Source organism: Melanotaenia boesemani, chromosome 6 (assembly GCF_017639745.1).
Source record: "Melanotaenia boesemani isolate fMelBoe1 chromosome 6, fMelBoe1.pri, whole genome shotgun sequence".
Classification (NCBI taxonomy): Eukaryota; Metazoa; Chordata; class Actinopteri; order Atheriniformes; family Melanotaeniidae; genus Melanotaenia; species Melanotaenia boesemani.
In genome coordinates this window covers 28413860-28428904 of record NC_055687.1, presented here as the reverse complement: position 1 = coordinate 28428904, position 15045 = coordinate 28413860, and the positions used below count along the sequence as shown (strand labels likewise).

The window sequence follows — 15045 nt, the reverse complement described above, 5'->3', positions numbered from 1 at the left end:
CTTTCAATTTTTCTGAATTAATTAAATCATTCAATGTAATCTTCTATAGTTTTCCAAATAAATCAGATAAATAAAACCCCCCAGTTTATGTTTTTATTTTTCTCAGTTTTGATTATTTAATTATGAATTAACAACATTATTTAAAAAAAAAACTGAATTGAAAGGATAAAGAAAAAGAGAGAGATGAGGTGTTTTGCTTGTCTGCCTATGCTGCTTATAAACTGAAATGGTCAGCATGAAATATCTGCTGAATGTGATAGCAAGGGGTATACAGTAAGGGAAATAAATCACTGATTTAAGGAAAGAAATCAGTGTGTGTGTGTGTGTGTGTAAAACATACAGGATGTTCTAGAAGACTGTCATCTGTGATTGAACAGGAAAATCTCATAATCTCTCTGTAGACTTCACTATTTTCTCTGAACTCACTTTGTTCTTGTGTATCTAGACAATACGCTGTGTTTGAGTACTCTTTTAAAGGCATCCTTGTGAGAGTTTCACTGCATCTTTGGCAGTTAAGTCTGTTCTAAGTTAAGATGCTCAGCAACAAAATCTCTATGGAGTTCATTGAAGGAAGCAAAGACATCTCCAGGCCCATCAGGGTATGCATAGTTTCTTTTGTTTAATTGCCAGCATTTTCACGTGCTGTTATAAACAAAGTGATAAATTAATAAGTGATATAATTAGCCATATTACATTTTTTTCCCATTACAAGTGTTGTTTGGCACAGCAGTATATGAGCAGACATTGCATATCTGCTGGCACATCGACTCTTACAAGTTTCAAGTAAGATTTACAATATATCTACACCAAAATGAAACATGTAAAATCTTAAGTTTGTGTGTTCTATTTTTGTATAAACATATGGTGCTGGTTTCAGAGACAGGGGTTAAGGCTAGTCCCAAACTAAAATGCCTGTTATAGCTGACTTAACTCAAAGTTAAATAACGTATAGTTTTAGTTCATTTAGGATTCAACTAAACCAGTTGCAAGAATAGTGATTATAGCTAATCAGTTTATTAATTAAGTTTATTCTTAAATTAATCATTTAAAGGGGAAGGTTTAACTTAAGGTTTAACATTTTATTTATTAATTCATTAATTTATTTTTTTATAATTAACCTGTGCAGCGTTCACATGGTCCTGATGGTTATCATCAAGTAAGGCATCAGGTGGTTGCTTGTTCTTTATTATTCCAGTTAATCTTTCCTGTCTCGAGGTGGTCCCCCACCAGTATCAAACCACTCTCTTCTGGTTTCTGCTTTTAATTTATTTTTTATTTTTGTATGCCAGTTTCAGGTTCTTCAAAAATGTCTCTAAATAAAGATAATATGATTGCAGTTACATCAGTAATGAAAAGTGTGGAACACTGTTTTTCATTTGTGTTATGTTCACGGTATTTTTTATTTATTTATTTATTTCAGATAATAGCAGATTGGCAAAACTTTCTTGAATAACATCTTTTAATTTTATATAATTTTATTCTCAGATTCATGCACTGTGTTTTTTACTCCATTCCGGGTTTTTAGTATCACCTGGTTTACTTAGCTTAATCCATAATCGTAGTCTCACACTAACTAAAACAACCTTAACCTGAGATTAGGAAAACAACTTAAATGGGCTGGTTTAACAAGTTCAGATCAAGGCCTAGTCCTGGTTTAGTCTGAGCCGTGTCTCTGATACTGAACCATGATATCCTGCATGTTGTTTAGATTGCACTGCTGGCTGAACTGGCTGAGTAACCAGCTCTCATCTGATATGACCACTGAGGATATGACTGAGTTGCTGGTGAAGTAGAGCAAAAAAACTCAGAGAGTGCAGTGAGTTCAGATATACAGACACAAACACACTCCATTTAACCATAACTGATCATGAAGAGAGGAGCAGTAAAGATTCAACTTTTGTTTTCTGTTTGTTTGAAGGCTCTGTGAGTTTGAACAGGAAGACTTTGATGAGACCAAGTCTTTTCTCAAAATGGTAAAGCTACAGTCCTGAAACAACTGCACATAGTTGCAGTAAATTTTATATGACATTTGATTTTCTTCTGCAGTTATTTTAATATTTCCAATTTATGTCTTTTCTTGTTACTGGTGAGGGAGATGAACACAAGCTTGATGATGCAGGATGCTGAGTTTAAAGCCAGAAGGCTGTCCAACTCACCAGATACCATGTTTCCTCGGTTTAAGTGAGTTATATTTGATTAACTGGTGATAAATGTTTAAGTATTCCGGCTGCGGTATCGCTGTGGTCCTCTGCAGTGCTTTCAAAGAAACCCTGTAACCTACAAACATCCCATGATCATCAGCCAGGCTGAGCGGTACACCAGGGGTTTAAGAGACCAGCTGCAGCAGACCACTGGCTCAAAGTTTATTGGCCCACGAGGTGTAGTGATGGCAGTGGTTCAAAATATCCTGCAGGGCTTCTGGCTCCATCCTCAGTGCATTTCACTCAAACTGCCCTCCCAGCAGCTCAGTAAGATGGCTGTTGGATTAACACAAGCAGTTCAGGACCAGGTCTCCGCTGCTCTGTCTACCATCCTCCTGCAGGTCATCAATTCCCACTCCATCACAGACAATATGGTCATGTCTGTCCAGGAACAGGAGAGACAGACTTACACTGAAGACATCCTGGTGGAGAAGCTCAACTGCTTTGCACCAGAGTTGCTAAACGCCATTGCTGATGTTGCAGCAGTGAAGATCTGTACATATTTTCAGCCTCAGAATCCCACAGAGGCAGACTCTCCTGAGACTCCAGCCCTGTCACCTCCTGTTACCTCTTCTGGTGCAATCACTGCAGTTCATGATGGTCCAACAAGCAGCCAGACTCAACCAGCACTTCTGTCTACATGCAGGGGAAAACCAAACTCCCTGTTTGCTCCACTCATTCCCATGACCACTGATACTAATTCCTGTGATGTCTTCCATGCACCAGCAGGACATCCAACACCTCATATTGACCCAGCTGCTACTGTGACTTCTGTTCCACTTCTTCCTCTGGCCTCTCTTGATAATAAAGCACCTCCTCTCAGTTGCCGTGAACCAGTGCAGCAGCCTCAACCCAGTTCAGAGACAAATAAAGCTGTGATTCCCTCGCTGACCCTTCCTTCTGAATCTGCTTCTGTCCTGCATGGTAAATATGTTTGTGTTGTTCTCAGCAAAGACTCTATTGTGGTTTCAGCTCCACCAGATCATCACGCCATATTTGATGAACCTCCTGTCATCACAAAGCAGGATGTCCTGGCTGTCATTCAGAATGAGTCCAAAACAAAAACTGGGGTTGGACTCTACTGCCTTTTAAACTGGCGATTCTGCTGCTGTGTGCCACCTGAGGATGACTGTTTATAAAGTTAATTTTCAGTTTAAAATGATTATTTTCAATCAGTTCCATATATTACAGTTTGTGTTATAACCATGGTGAGATATGACATGTCACAATTTACTAAAGCACTTGCATCCCAGAATTCCTTGGGTTTCCCTACTCCACTTACATTTTACCTAAACACACCCTAACTGAATGATTATTCTCTGAAAAACAAAGATTTAAAATGTATTAAGTGTGAAGATATGATTGAAGAAAACCAAACTTAATCTAAAAACAGTCAGCTGCATATTACAGTTTTATGGGCAGAAATATAAAGAGAATGAGACATTTCAGATTTCCAGTCATCGTGTGTACATTTGTTAATAACCTTTTTGTTTGTTTGTTTGTTTTACACATTCTGTCAATTCTATGGCTTCACGTGGTAAAAACTGTCATAAACATAAATTATATAATATTATTTTATCTATTTGTAATGAAATTTTTAAATATTTAAAAAATCTTACAAACATTATGGATAGATCTGTGAAAAATCATGTAATTATAATAATAAATTCATAAAAATAAATTCATAGTATGTGCTGTAGGCGTTTCTGCATTTATTTTATCTTTTAAAATTCTATAGTTGTGTGAAATAAAAACGTTAAAATAGCTTTAATACACATTCGGGCATGCTTCAAGCATTAAATAATAAATCAACGGACGTTAAATAAAAGATTGACATGTTGAACACCAACTCCCACAATGCAATGCTGCTTCTGTTTTACGTCAACTTTAAGTGACTACATAACCGTCAAGGAAACAAACAACAAACTCTCCTTATACTGCGCTTTAACAGTATGTGTTAGCGTTGTATAAATTAAGTGCTATTCAACAGTACATTTTGAGTGTTTTTATTCATTTTTCCTTACTCCTTTTTTTATGTTTCCCGATAAGGAATAAACGAATGTTTGTCTTTTAAATTTGGCGCTGTTTGCTCCGCCTTAAATTAGCTTGCTAACCTGTTAGCTTGAATACCATGTAACGTCAGCTGAGGCAGTGAAGTACAGTGGTATCATCTCCATGTATATATTTAGTTTGTACACACTTTAAAAATGGAGGTGACAGATATTGGAAACAAAGAGGAGGGAAAAGTCTGGCATCGTAAACCCACTGTAGGGAGGGGGTAAGTTGAATTTATATTTAATTATTTATCCCAAAGGATGCCTCTTTACAGCATGGATTTCCCAAACAGTCGGCTCTTGATGTTGCTGGTGGTAACGAAGTGAAGAATTGATCCTTATTTTTCCCTTCTTTTCACCCTATCCTTTTAAGGTTTCTAATCACAATATATATGTGTCAAAAAGTTATGGTAAATTAAATTGTAATAGTTAAGATACAACACTGTCATAATTGAGTGTTAACATGCATCACATTTAAGAACAAATCTAAGTGATTATGATGGATAATTTGGGCTATCGTGTTTATGAAAATGATGTGAATTACTATTGCGTTTACGCAATGAGTCTTGCTTTAAGAACACCTGTGGATTCAGATAACATGATGACAATGCTCTGTACCTTCACTATAAAATGTGTATGCATGCATGGGTAAGAGTTCAGATGGTTGGAGTTGAGCTGCACCCACTTTGCAGCAGCAAAGAGAGTTTTATTGTGTTGCAAACTGTTACAAAAAGCTTGTTTGAATGTACATCCACTTTTCCCAGTGGTAAATTATTCATTTAATGTTTTGCTCTCCACTTTTCATCCCTTGTGATGGTCGTATTTTATCTTCTCAGTGTGTTAGTGACAGTGGTTCGCACTGTTCAGCAGGCCAAGGCTGTGCGTTTCCTCCACGTGGCCTTTGACACTACTGGAGATTCTTTTCTGGCTGGAGATCACCATGGCAACATTTATGTCTTTGACATCAGCAGAAACAGGTGATTTAATGTTAAACATGAACTATTTATAAGAGCTGTGTAAAAAAGAAAGAAAAAAAGATATGTCAACTGTAATAGTCTTACATTGATTTAAAATTGAATCTGTAAGTGTCAAGTTTTTAAACTCTGCTTGCTATTCATTTTCTGTTTTGGTGTAGATTTCGCCTGGTACAGAAGACAGGGCAGGCTTGTACTGCGCTGGCATTCAGTCTTCGCAGGACCACAGAGTTCCTTGTGGCTTTGGCTGACTACACTATCAAATGCTTTGACAAAGGTAGGATGGACACATCTTTAAAAACATTGCTCTATCCTTTATTTGCTGTGTCTTCAGTGACCTTTTTTAATGTCCTTTGTTTTAGCAGCAAACAACTGATAGTCTGCATGATTTGTCTTTCTGACTCAAAGCATTTGTTTATTTTAACACAGAGCCAGAATAAAGTTTGTCGTGAGCTTCTGCTCACCACCATGTTAAATATAAATGTGTTTTTTCTACTCTTTGGCCATATGTTTCATTACATAGACACAAAACAGCTGGTCAGTTGGATGCGAGGTCATGAAGGAGCGGTTTCATCCATCTCTGTTCACAGCTCCGGCCGATATGCCATCACTACCTCCTCAGACACTGCTCAGCTCTGGGACTTGGACACCTTCCAGCGAAAGAGAAAGCTTAACATCAGACAGTCTGTTGGCATACAGAGGGTAAACACTCAGACATGTTGCCAAGACTAGAGTCTTAGACTTATCAAAATGAAAAGTAATGCAACGTGTAGTCATACCGGGAGATGTGTGGTTAATTTTAAGCAGTTGTTACCACTTAACTGTCTTAAATTTATGGTACACACTTAATTTTATAGATGTCTCTGTAATGGCAGGTTGTCGCTTGTGTTGCAGGTGTTTTTCCTGCCACTTAGCAACACCATTCTCAGCTGTTTTAGTGATGACTCCATCTTTGCGTGGGAGAGCGACACACTTTTCTGCAAATACCAGCTCCCAGTTCCTGACTGTGGACCCAAGATCTCTTATAAGGCGTTTGCTGTCACCCGGTGGGTCTCTCACATGATAGCCACTAAATATGTTTCACCATCTAAGCAATTTACAAGCTCAGTAAAAGTTTACCAACACTTAAATCTTGTCTCACAAAAATGTGTTGCTTTGTATTTACAGTGATGGTAAAAGCCTTGCTGCAGGTGGCCGCTCCAACTTGTTTCACCTGTGGTGTCTGGACAGCCAACAGCTTATCAGAGTGATTCAGATGCCCAGTCAGGTTCGAACTGTCAGACAGCTGGAATTCTTGCCTGACAGCTTTGATGGAGGAGCTAGCCAGGTGAGGGTACAGTAGATTTTCTCTTTCTGGAGCTTTTAAGTTTTCTACTGGTTAAACTTTCTGTGGTATTATTTTATATATAGAAGTAGCAAAAATTCCAGCAGGTGTCTTTTAGTTACATACATTAGAATTTCAATACTACCTATGGCAATATCAGGTGGGAATAAATCTCCCATCCCCTTCTTGTTAGCCCATTGTAACATTGTTTTTTTCTGTTTAGGCCAGGGGTGTCAAACTCTGGTCCTCAAGGGTCGCTGTCCTGCAGGTTTTAGTTATTTCCTTGCTCCATCACACCTGAATAAAATCAAATGGATCCAAATGGATCTTGTCAACTTTTTCACAATAACCCAGTAATTTCAGTCAAGTCTGTTAGATCAGGGAAACAATGAAAACCTGCAGGATACCCGCCCTCGAGGACTGGGGTTTGACACCCCTTGTTTAGGCATTAATATTGATCTACTTTTGGCTTTTTTGGGAATTAATGACATTTTCTTCATCTGGTTCCCCATAGCTTGTTCACAGACATTACCTCCTGTTTCTGCCTATTTCATTTATTCGCCCTTTACAACCATCCCATTTTGTTTGTTTCAAATTTAAGGCAAGTCTAACAGGAAACAACCAACATCTTCTGCTACATTGCTTTCCACTGTGTTCATGGGCAGCTCTCTTGTTGCGGTCTTGTTTCCCGTTAATCAGTTAAGTGCAGCAGCTCTGAAAGCGCTCGCTTAACTGCAGACTTATTTGCATATTTAAACTTTATGCACTTTTTTGTTGTCATGTCTGTTTCTTGTATTTAAAAAGGATCTTTGTAAATCTGACTGCATTTTGGAGTTTTTGTTTAATGTTGACAGAATAACTTATCAGATTCCTCCCTGATAAGAACTATGGGACAAACAGCGATTTATTACATCTGGAGGGCCTGAAGATTTTTGCACATCACAGTGTGTACTTTAACTCAGCAGCACTTACGAGTGCCCTGTTTGTTTACACCTTTCTTTTATGTTTCTCCTCAGACATTAGGTGTCCTAAGTCAGGGTGGTGTTTTATCAACATTCACTCGTGTAAACTACTTTTCCAAATGGGTTCCCACGATGAAGCCATTACCACGGTGGCAGTCAGCCCAAATGGCCGACATGTCGTGGCTATCATGGATAATGGGAGCATTAATGTCTACAGCGTCCAGAGTCTTACACAGGAATTAAATAAGGTGACAGCATGTTGAAGTACATGAAGCACAAGATGGCAAGATTAATTTAATTTGTTAATAATTGTTTTTTTGCTTTTGCCTTTACATCTTTTGTATGTGTGTGTCTTTCTGTTTTTTATCCTGCTTTCTCTGCAGCCTCCTCCCTCTCAGGTGGCTGTAGTTTCCGGTGGCGAATCCGATGAGAACTTTTCTAACCTAAAGATGAAGGTTAGGTCAGAGGTGGTTCAGAGACCAGCTAAGAGCTCAGGCAGAAGAACACAGGTGAAGATACTAAGACCACCTGCAGGGTCTTCAGCTGACGATAAAGAGGTAAAAACAACAGAGAAAAACACATTTTATCCAACCGTTTCTTCTTTTTGATTGTTTTTGTTCAGATTCTCATGAAGTTTAATGGATTGTTTATGTCATATACACCGAAATGCATAATAGATTTCCCAGATTAAACATGTCAGGATTTAACGTGTCTGTAAGCTGACTGAGTATTTAGCGTTCCGTGTCTTTTCTGTTTTATAGAATGAACTACCAGCTGGTCTGAATAAGAAGAGATTGGTGGCTCTGCTCAGGGCATTTGGAGAATATCCAGCTAAATACAGGTAAAAATCCCTCTCAAAGGACGAAGAGTCATGTCGTTTGTGATAACTGAATATTGTGTGCCAACATGGTTATTTTTCTGTATCCTGGTTGCAGAATGTTTGTGTGGCGGTCGTTGCTGCATCTACCAGAGAACCATGCAGCATACAGCAGTCTGACTGACAAAGGTCTGCATTCAGCCTTTCTCACCCTGCATGATAAGTACCCCATCAAAAGTCACAAGCTGCAGAGAGGACTGCAGAGGTATGCTCTCTCTCTCACATACACACACCTACATGCAACTGACATATTGTCTTAAACACATTTTGATTGCATGTTATTATTATTTTTTGTCTTGCCTACAGGGTTTTGTCTGCTTTAGCTCACTGGGCAGCCATATTTGGGGAAGTGGAATATCTCCCTCTGGTAGCCTTTCCTTTCGTCAAGCTCTTCCAGAACAATCCAATGCTCTGCTTTGAAGTGGTGGCCACTCTGATTGGTAACTTTTGTTAAAGTCTTTGAAATATTTAAGCTGCACATGTTTAATCTAAATGTTTGAGCCGCTGCTTCATCTATATGTTAAAAAGTCTCAGTGGAATCTTTTCTGACGCATGTGTGTTTTTTTCCTAGTGAACTGGTGTCAACACTGGTTTGAATATTTCCCCAACCCTCCTTTGAACATCCTGAGCATGGCAGAAAATGTTCTGGCTCATCATGACAAGGAGCTGCTGCAGCACCTTGTGGACTGTGGCATCACTTCACAGGTGGGACCTGCATGCAAATAAAATAGGGGTTAATACTACAAAGCATTGTTGGCTTATCAAAGGAACTTCAGGTTCAGTTTGGGGTTCTGGTATCATAACGCTGGTTCACGTTTTGTCTAGTTGTATCAGCCTGGAGCAAGGGATGGTGTATCAGGCTGCTGAATTAAATAAATAATCGCCTGCTGTCTTCCCCAACAGTGTATGTGTGCACAGCATATCAAACTCACCACACTGCATCAAATGTTCACATTTATACACATTTTATCTTATATCATATTTATTAAATTAATTACACATGTTAGATTCTTCAATCTGGATGACAGAATATGAACTTGGACCTTTTACAGCACATCCACTGACTGGTTTGATTCATTTTCAGTTTGTTCTTGATTAGGGGCAACAATAATTTAACACAGCCAGTGTTGCATCTAACAGAATTTAGACTGACAAATCTTTCATTTACTTAAAGGATACACCTTTGATACAGTCTTTAATAAGACATACAATTCTGCGTTATCAATGTACATGACCTAATAAGCTGTGATACCATAGTCATTGATATATTTTGCACTTTTTGTCATCTATCTTTCCTGCTTTAGCTGCAGCAGCTGTGTTGCTTTTCAGCCTGTCTGGAATATGTGGTTGTGATTGGTCATCTCCTGTCAGCTCTACCTGTTTTTCCGTGACTGTGGAACCTGAGTTGGCTGACCGACTCGATAACCACTGTTGTAGTACATCTTAGTGAGATCTTTGCTGTTTGGGTTAGTTGACCCAAATCACTTAGAAATACCCTAGATATGTTTAAGCTGCTAGGTAGTTTTGGCCCCTAGGCCTTTTTGGAAGTTGTGAGGCAAGATGTCTGATATTTGCATTGAATTTCACTTAAATGGTATTACAGATGTCTGTCCTCTTTTTTCTTTTTAACTCATTTTCATATCACTTTGTCCGTTTCAGCTTTATGTGTGGCCCCTGTTGGAAACTTTGTTCTCAGAGGTTTTGACACGTGACGAATGGCTTCGACTTTTTGACAACGTCTTCTCCAACCACCCATCATTCCTGCTCATGGCCTGTGTTGCCTACATCATCTGCTGCCGTGAACCTTTGCTGCAATGCTCCCAGAAACAAGACTTTGAGGTACCTTCTCCCTTTTCCTCTCCTCTCCTCTGAAAATATAAACATAGTCATTTTTTTAACTTCTGTCTGTCCTCCATGATTCTTTTTTTATTTTTTTCATCTCCACTTGTCCAGTACTTCTTTCATCATCGTAATAACCTTGATGTTGGAGCCATGATAAAGGAGGCTTACAGGCTCATGGGCAGCACACCAGCTGATATCCATCCCAGGATGATGCTGTCTGACTTTACTCCACTCACCAGTGGCCAGTATCCTGTGTTCAACCAGTATCCAGAATTTATAGTGGAATACCAAAGCAGGGAGAGGGAGAGAATCCGATTACAGGAGATGGAGTATCTGCGTGAGAGGTGAGCTTATAGATGAATAACAATGAGGGGCAAAAATGTGTATTTATTCTAATGATAGTAGTTTGTAAAGTTTAGAGACCAGTGAGAGAAAAGGCATAATTTTTAAATGCGTGTGTGTGTGTGTGTTTTGTCTTCAGACAGGAGGTGTCAGCATTGCGTGCAGATTTTGTGCATCGCAAAGCTGAAGAGGATGCTTATTTTGTACAACAGGTAAAATTGTATTCAGAGTATTCTGTGTCATGATGCAAAATGTTTACAGCTCACCAAAATTTTAGGGAAAAAAAAACACTAAAATCCATTGACTGCAGATGAAGTGAAACATTTGAACTGCTGTAAATGATTTGAACATAGGAGTTGCTGCTGACAGCAGAGGAGCAGCGCAGGAACATCCTGGCCCAAGAAGAGGAAAAGCTAACACAGCAGAGGGCAAAGTAAACAACAAAACACTTGCACATTCATAGAAGATTTATTTTAAAAAATTAAAGACATGATTTTGAAGAAGTGGCTTTTGCTTATGCTTTATCCTGTTCAGGTTGGCAGCCATGAAGAGGGAGCTGAAGGTGAAGGAGTTACAGCTGCTAGATGCAACTAGGAGACGGTTTCTCAAACACCAGCAGCACCTGCGAACCTCACATATACAAAGACTAGACCAGGAGATCAGCAGAAAGGTAAAAGATGTTTTTTTTTTCCATTTAAATTCTGTTTCTTCCATAAAAAAACATTTATATTTCTAAAGAAACTTAGTTATTAAAAAGTTACTGCTGGATAAAGTTGTACCTTGACGATTATTATTTAGAGTTGACTGTGTGGGGTGCAGGTTGTGTTCATTTACATATGACAGGTCAGACACATGAGGAGACACAAACTGGTTTCCATTCACTACTAAAGCAAATGTTAAAGGCATGAATCAGACTGGTTTCCCTCCACTGGTTTAAAGTGAGTAAACGGCAATGCGTAATGTTGCCAGAGGGGCAGTATTAATGAGGATGTAGTTTGGGGCAAAAAATGACAAATACATTGTAGACATCCATCCACTAGAAAGGGTTGAATTTTTTTTTTTTCACCTTTTCTTTGTCCTCTAAATATAAATGATCAGTTACATTTCAATACTGAATGAAAACTGATTTTCACCCACTTGTTAGCATCTTTTAGGCAGTTTTATGTGTCCTGGATAATTTCAAACTAGTGATAATCTGATTCCAATGGAAAACCTTTTTGAGTGCTCCCAGCCAGAAGATGAAATCCTGGACTGCTCGATAATATTTGTTAATACCGGAAGTGAATTTTTGGCTCATCACTGTGCTTCAGATGGATCTCCGTGAGCAGGAGACGGCAGCAGCGGTCCAGGATTTAGAAGTCAGACAGATGGAAATGGAAGTTCAAAGGAAACGGCTTGAACAGGTAACAAACACCTTCCTGAATCCTCTTTGTTCTTTGACTCATATCTTGATTTCTTCTCCAAAGCTCTCAGAAATCCCCTACGATTCAAACAACTTTTCTTACTAAATAAACTAAATGTGGAAGAGATGTTAGGAGTGGTTTGGCTTTTTGTTAAATTTTTATTTAATCAAAGTTGGTAAGTGGAAGCAGATCGCCTCCTAAATGCAAGGTGTCAACATGCACACAACTCAACACTGAGATCAATCAAACACAGTATCTGTAAAACTCTGAGAATTCTGCATTGTGTTAATGTCCTTTTCTGTAAACACTGTATGTAACTTTAATTTTACATTTCCAGCTCTGTCATTTGAACTACAACTAAATTTCCACTTTGTAGTCATACTAGTAGTCTTTACATTTCTATTTTTATCTTAATTTTTGGTTCCTTTGTTTCCTTCTTTCTCAGCACTTGTTGAAAGAGCAGGAGCGCGTTGGACGGGAGGTGGAGGAGGAGGTGCAGGTAAAAATGAAGGAGGCAGAGAGAGCAGAGGAGAGCTACTCAGAGCTGCTACACAGCGCAGAGACTAACATGCAGGTCAGCGATTCACTCTTGTACTGTGACCTCTAACAACACATGATCTTGAAGCAACACCATCATCCAAACTTAAAAACACACACACACACAGGCTCTGGAGGAGTCCCTGGCAGAGGCATACCAGTTGGGCTTGGACTGTGACTGGCAGAGAGAGGTGGTGGAGCGCCTGCAGCAGGTGGACGATGAGCAGGAGAGGAAGAAGGAGAGACTGACGGAGCTTCAAAGGAAAACGGTGACAGAGGAGGAGAGACTGGCTGATACCATGAGACAAGTCGCAGGAAGGAAGGTGAGAGCAACATCGGTTTACTTTAAATGGAACATGAAAAATTACAGTGATTGTATTTCATATGGTATTCAGCACTGAAATTAAAAAACTTTAAAAACTACTGATACTTGTGTTTTTCTTAATGACTGTACGCAGCTGAAAAACTGTTAAACGTTACTGATGATTATGTTATTTTATACTTTATATTGATTTGCAGTGGAGTGAAGTGATGAGAACCAGAGCCCAGATAGAGGAGCAGCGACAGCCCTGGTCAGCAGACATGGGTATCAATCTACACTCAACCTTCTTTTTACTTCTTCTGTCAGGAATCTCCACTGTAGCAGTATAACTTGTAGACCCTACCTATAATCCTCACAACCAACACCTACCCTCTACCCTAACCTCAGTTACAACAGTGATATTACAACCACAATCTCTTTCATGTCCATTTCAGTTCCCACAAACATATTAGGCCTCTTAAGTCTACTGATCAAGCTCACACAGAATAGTTTTCTAGAATCCAGACATGGATTTATGGTATTTATTTTGTGTCAGATGGGCAGAGGCAGATGGGGGTACAATCACCGGATCACACTAGAGGCCTTCTTCACAGACCTGCTGTTTCTGTTGGAACCAAAGGTGTGAGTCCAGCAGTCAAAGCCAACTCTGCCACCACGCCGAAGCCAGCAGGGATCAACATGGTGTGTCTGAACAGCAGTTCACCTTCAGAAAGCACCTCCACCAACTGTAAGTCAGTTAAGTTATGTACAACAGCAAAAACAAAGGAGTAGGTTTATTATTGCTTTTCTTTCTGAAATACACCACCCACAAATGTGATTCCTGATAAAGAGTTTTTATTGCTAATCAAACAGAGCTTAGTTGTGCAGCCAGAACTGTGGCCACATCCTTCTCTGAGATTATGAATTGTGAAAGATGACACCTCAGCATGATGAGGGAAAAAAGATAAGATATTTTTAAAGCTACTTCTCTTTTACTCTGACCTGAAATGTTAATTTTAAAAATTCTTTCCTAAAAATGTCTTCATGTCTCTTCTTATTTTGTTAGTCTCTTTGGACCGAGGGCGAGCTCAGCTGGACAGCAGTGAGAGAGAGCTGCTGAAGGAAATCAGAGAACTGAGACAGAAGCTGGCAGCCAGAGCCAAAGAGGCCAGCTCGTCCTCCTCACAGTCTGTCCACACACTGTCCTCTGTCTCCCAGTGACCACAAGCAGCCTTCTGTTGATATACTGCAAGAGAAACATATTCTTATCTCAAGTTTTCTGGAACATGGTATAAACAGTGAGTGAGGAGCACAATGACTTGCTGGTGTCTGCTCAGCACTCCTTTAGTGCTTATATACCATTCTTCCTCCCACCTTCTATCAGAACTGATCAATGTAACTGAATATCTTTTTATGTACATAAGGAACTAATGTCTCATGGAGACCCTTTTCCATCAAAACATCACTTTATCACTTTATGGTATGTTATCTGTGTGATAGTCACATGATTACTCTTGGGTCCAAGTCAACTTGACATGCAAAGTGGACTTTTTTTATAATAATACTGCAAGCAGGTTCATTCAAGTCAGTTCTGATAGCAGTTACTACCAGTGGATAAACCCATGAACCATGCATACCGTAGATACTGCAGGTACTTTTCACTATGCTTATGTGCAACGCTAATATGTTATGTCTGACTTCAGTGTGCCACACCTGTGTTTTTCCATTCTGAGCTCCTCGATTTCCAGTCCTGCAAAGACAGGAGACAAAGAAGAAGCGTTAGTTAGCATCATGAACAACACGTCATGTCTTAACTGAGTCATTCTGCTAACACTCTGTGGAAACTTCTGCTGTCTCTAATGCTGACACGTTAACCACAAAAACAAATAACGTCTTTGTTTTGCTCTCCAACTGTTATTCATGGTTGTAATTTTTTTAGTGAGAGTATAGGTGCAGTATTTTAAATTTTTATCCCGATTTTATTTTTGTTTTATTTAAAACTTGTTTTGATAAAAATAAATTGAAAACTCCTGATTGACTTGCTTTTTTATTGATACATTCTGATATAGGTGAATGGTAACTGCAATTTTAATAGCTACATGAGTATATATGGTTTAGACCAGAAAGATTATATTTTGAGTGGATCTTTTACACAAGGTAAGCTGCCTTATATTGCTGATGGAAAGTCCTGATGCTTTTCACTTCCTGTTGGGTTGTAGTCCAATTTA

At 39.0% G+C, this 15045-nt stretch overlaps 1 protein-coding gene across 1 annotated transcript; it reads left to right on the top strand.

Annotated features, from left to right (window-relative positions):
* The first annotated feature begins 4093 nt into the window (after positions 1-4093).
* tbc1d31 (TBC1 domain family, member 31) lies at positions 4094-14828 on the top strand. Its single transcript, XM_041989065.1, is given in 24 exon segments — positions 4094-4479; positions 5092-5232; positions 5391-5506; positions 5753-5931; positions 6124-6275; positions 6397-6556; positions 7570-7594; positions 7597-7763; positions 7899-8072; positions 8277-8356; positions 8451-8597; positions 8699-8832; positions 8964-9097; positions 10052-10231; positions 10346-10578; positions 10716-10788; positions 10930-11009; positions 11111-11246; positions 11887-11979; positions 12425-12553; positions 12645-12839; positions 13036-13102; positions 13374-13565; positions 13884-14828. Coding segments are annotated over 24 exon segments (3213 nt in total). The 5' UTR covers positions 4094-4408; the 3' UTR covers positions 14039-14828.
* Positions 14829-15045: the final 217 nt, after the last annotated feature.